This window comes from Microcaecilia unicolor, chromosome 10, assembly GCF_901765095.1.
Source record: "Microcaecilia unicolor chromosome 10, aMicUni1.1, whole genome shotgun sequence".
In the NCBI taxonomy this organism is placed as follows: domain Eukaryota; kingdom Metazoa; phylum Chordata; class Amphibia; order Gymnophiona; family Siphonopidae; genus Microcaecilia; species Microcaecilia unicolor.
Genome location: NC_044040.1, coordinates 207019266 through 207022946, shown reverse-complemented (window position 1 = coordinate 207022946; position 3681 = coordinate 207019266). Strand labels below are relative to the sequence as shown.

The 3681-nt window shown below is 48.7% G+C and overlaps 1 protein-coding gene across 1 annotated transcript; it reads right to left on the bottom strand.

Moving 5' to 3' along the window:
* Positions 1–1128: 1128 nt before the first annotated feature.
* Positions 1129–1980, bottom strand: NCBP2AS2 (NCBP2 antisense 2 (head to head)). Its single transcript, XM_030216578.1, has one exon. The coding sequence runs from the start codon at positions 1861–1863 to the stop codon at positions 1522–1524; it is 342 nt and encodes a 113-aa protein (XP_030072438.1). The 5' UTR covers positions 1864–1980; the 3' UTR covers positions 1129–1521.
* Between the last annotated feature and the right edge of the window lie 1701 nt (positions 1981–3681).

The following is a 3681-nucleotide window of genomic DNA, read 5'->3' as shown; positions in this document are numbered from 1 at the left end:
ATGAAACCAGCGTGCGCCCAAAACTGGCCTGTGCCCTTAACACCACCCCTTGATCTAGCATTAAAGGCTCACACACTATACATGCAGTGACTGGTTGGCAAGTGCCAAGTGCCCATTACTGCTGGAACTGGCATGTGTACGAGAAAATAAATAATTTGTCCACACATTATGGGTATGCACCAAATCTGAACTTGCCACCAGGAGGGTGTGCTGGCCTGGTGGTAGTCTCATTTGGGCGTGCACTGCACACTTAGAGCCTACTGTGGTTTAGTAAAAGGTCCTCTTAATAAACGAACAACACCTATGCTCTGTTTTCTCTAGATAAAATGCAACTTTTTTAAAGACCATTAATACCTAGGTCTAAAACCACCCTTCAACAAGTGACTGTCGCGTTCTAGTAGCAAGTGAATAAGGCCTTTAATAATTCACTTAAACTGACCAAAAGACAGAACAGGTTACTGCAACTTTAATCAAGTTACTTGACCAGATCATCATTGTTATCCCTTCTGCACGTGACCAAATGGTTTGATAAACTGAAACCTTTGAACATTATACAGAAAAGTGTACTACAGGTCTTCAAACAAACGTTCAGGTTTTTGTTTACCACTGAAAGAACAGGTCAAGATATTTAAGTTGTGCCTAGTCTCTGCATAAAAGGGCAAGGGGGTGGGATTTGATAAGGCCGCCTTGCTGTGGCTACAATCAAAGCCATTTTACACATTATATGCAAGTACTTGTTTTGTACTTGTAAGTGACTGCCTGTACCAATTCCTTGTTTATTGACCTTTGTCCCCTAATAAAAGCTCAGCTGATTTCCAGCAATACATTTATACTGTGTGTTTTTCTAGCAAAAAAGGTGCGGGTACTCAAATGCTAGTAGGCCACCTTTCAGGTGTGGGGTGATCACTGAGGAACCCATCCCACAATAGCCAGGCCCCCTGCAACCAGTCACAGAATCTATGACAAGGCAGAATTGGTGGGTCGAGCCTGAGCTCTTTCATTAAAACTTGGGGACCATGGGTCGATTTTAGCAGACGATGGAAAAGGTGCCAGTACTCAAATGCTAGGCTACCCTTCAGGGGTGGGGTGATCACTGAGGGACCCACCCCACAATAGCCAGGCCCCCTGCAACCAGTCACAGAATCTATGACAAGCCAGAATTGGTGTGTAGAGCCTGAGCTCTTTCATTAAAACTTGGGTTCCACGGGTCAACTTTTGCAGACAAAGGAAAAGGTGCCGGTACTCAGTACCTCCAAGTACCCCCTCAAAAAAACACCCTACATTGATTTACATAGGGTGTCTTTGTCTTCATTTTTTTTCATTCCCAGGCGGTAGAGTATTATTAAGTAGTCTTGGAAGTCCATATATTTGCATTTTTAGTAGGTATCATTCCTATGCAGACAAGTTGAGCGCAGAGGTCACCGCTGGTAAATGCATTTTATTCACTGAAACCCTTCTGGTTAAGGCAAAATGAAGTTGTGTCGTGAGATTAAAACACGGAGCTTTTCTTGCCAAAAGGCCTCACTTGTCCCCTCGGTTCTGCTGCTGCTTCATGGCCTCCAGGCCCTCCCGCACCTCCTTGACGAAGGTCCGGCCCACCCTGTTCATCCTGCGGCCTAGTTCGGCCGCTTCGATGTGGCGCAGGGTGTCGGAGCCCGGGGTTCGGTTGGCCACTTCCTGCTTGAGCTGACGCAGCGCGTCGGAGGCCAGGAGTCGTCGCGCCGCGTCGGTCCCCGTGATCTGGGCCTTGGTCAGGGCGAAGGCGGTGATCTGCGCCGCCCGCCGGATAGGCCGCGACTCGGCCAATTTCTCGATCAGCTGCCGGTTATTCAGCAGCGAGAAGAGCAGCCGCCGGAGCACCATCTTCCCCGTCCCTGCGCTGGGCGCGTCATAAGACCTTCTGACCGAGTCCGTTACGTAACGCAACGGCCGCGGTCACGCACACATCGGCTTGCCACAGGGCGGGGCGATGATTCGGCAATCGACTGTAAAAACTCAAGGCTAGGTAGCGGAAGTAGCGTCTCAGCCAATAAAACGCCTCTCCACCTTTTAGATCACCGCCCCCTTTTCTCGCTCTCTAACCTTTCCCCAGCCCCCCCTCCCCAAGGATATCTTGGTATAGGCCAAGGAGGTTGAAGAACGCAGGAGGCGGGGCGACGTCAAAAAGTTGAAGCCGATTTGGTTAGTCGCTGTTTCCTATTCCCCGCGCAGTCGTCATCTAGTTCACGCAAAACAAAGCAATCGAACCTGTGAGCTGCTGCATCCTCGTTGTCGTTTATTGTTGGAAGCATTTTCGTTTAATCTCACTTATATTTTCAAGCATGCGAACCTAATCCACACCACTAGCACCACCCATACACCACGTCTCTCCTACTGTCCAACTCTATATAACTGGGTTAGCTCTGTGATACTACAGAGTAACATAGTAGATGACGGCAGAAAAAGACCTGCACGGTCCATCCAGTCTGCCCAACAAGATAAACTCATACGTGCTAGTTTTTGTGTATACCTTACCTTGATTTGTACCTGTCTTTTTCAGGGCGCGGACCGTATAAGTCCGCCCAGTACTATTCCCACCTCCCAACCACCAGCCCTGCCTCCTACCACCGGCTCTGGCACAGACCATATAAATCTGCCCAGCACTATCCCCGCCTCCCACCCACCAGCCCCAGCACAGTCCGTATAAGTCTGCCCAGCACTAGCCCCGCCTCCCAACCACCGGCTCTGCCACCCAATCTAGGCTAAGCTCCTGAGGATCCCTTCCTTCTGAACCGGATTCCTTTATGTTTATCCCACACATTTGAATTCCGTTACCGTTTTCATCTCCACCACCTCCCGCAGGAGGGCATTCCAAGCATCCACCACCCTCTCCGTGAAAAAATACTTCCTGACATTTTTCTTGAGACTGCCCCCCCTTCAATCTCATTTCATGTCCTCTCGTTCTACCACCTTCCCATCTCCGGAAAAGGTTCGTTTGCGGATTAATACCTTTCAAATATTTGAACGTCTGTATCATATCACCCGTTTCTCCTTTCCTCCAGGGTATACATGTTCAGGTCAGCAAGTCTCTCCTCATACGTCTTGTAACACAAATCCCATACCATCCTTGTAGCTTTTCTTTGCACCGCTTCAATTCTTTTTACATCCTTAACAAGATATGGCCTCCAAAACTGAACACAATACTCCAGGTGGGGCCTCACCATTGACTTGTACAGGGGCATCAACACCTCTTTTCTTCTGCTGGTCACACCTCTCTCTATACAGCCTAGCAACTTTCTAGCTACGGCCACCGCCTTGTCACAGTGTTTCATCGCCTTCAGATCCTCAGATACTATCACCCCAAGAACCCTCTCCCCGTCCGTACCTAGCAGACTCTCACCGCCTAACACATACGCCTCTCGTGGGTTTCTACTCCCTAAGTGCATCACTTTGCATTTCTTCGCATTGAATTTTAATTGACAAACATAGTGTGAAAGATACTGGAGTACTGTGTACCATACCTTGTAAGCCGCACTGAACCTGCTATCGAGCGGGGGTATAAATTTATTTTATTTACACTTGTAACCCGCACTTTCCCACTTATGGCAGGCTCAACACAGCTTACATATACAGGTACTTATTTGTACCTGGGGCAATGGAGGGTTAAGTGACTTGCCCAGAGTCACAAGGAGCTGTGCCTGA

What these genes read in the sequence shown, in the direction of transcription:
- NCBP2AS2 (XM_030216578.1), bottom strand. Translation starts at nt 1,863, where the DNA reads ATGGTGCTCCGGCGGCTGCTCTTCTCGCTGCTGAATAACCGGCAGCTG.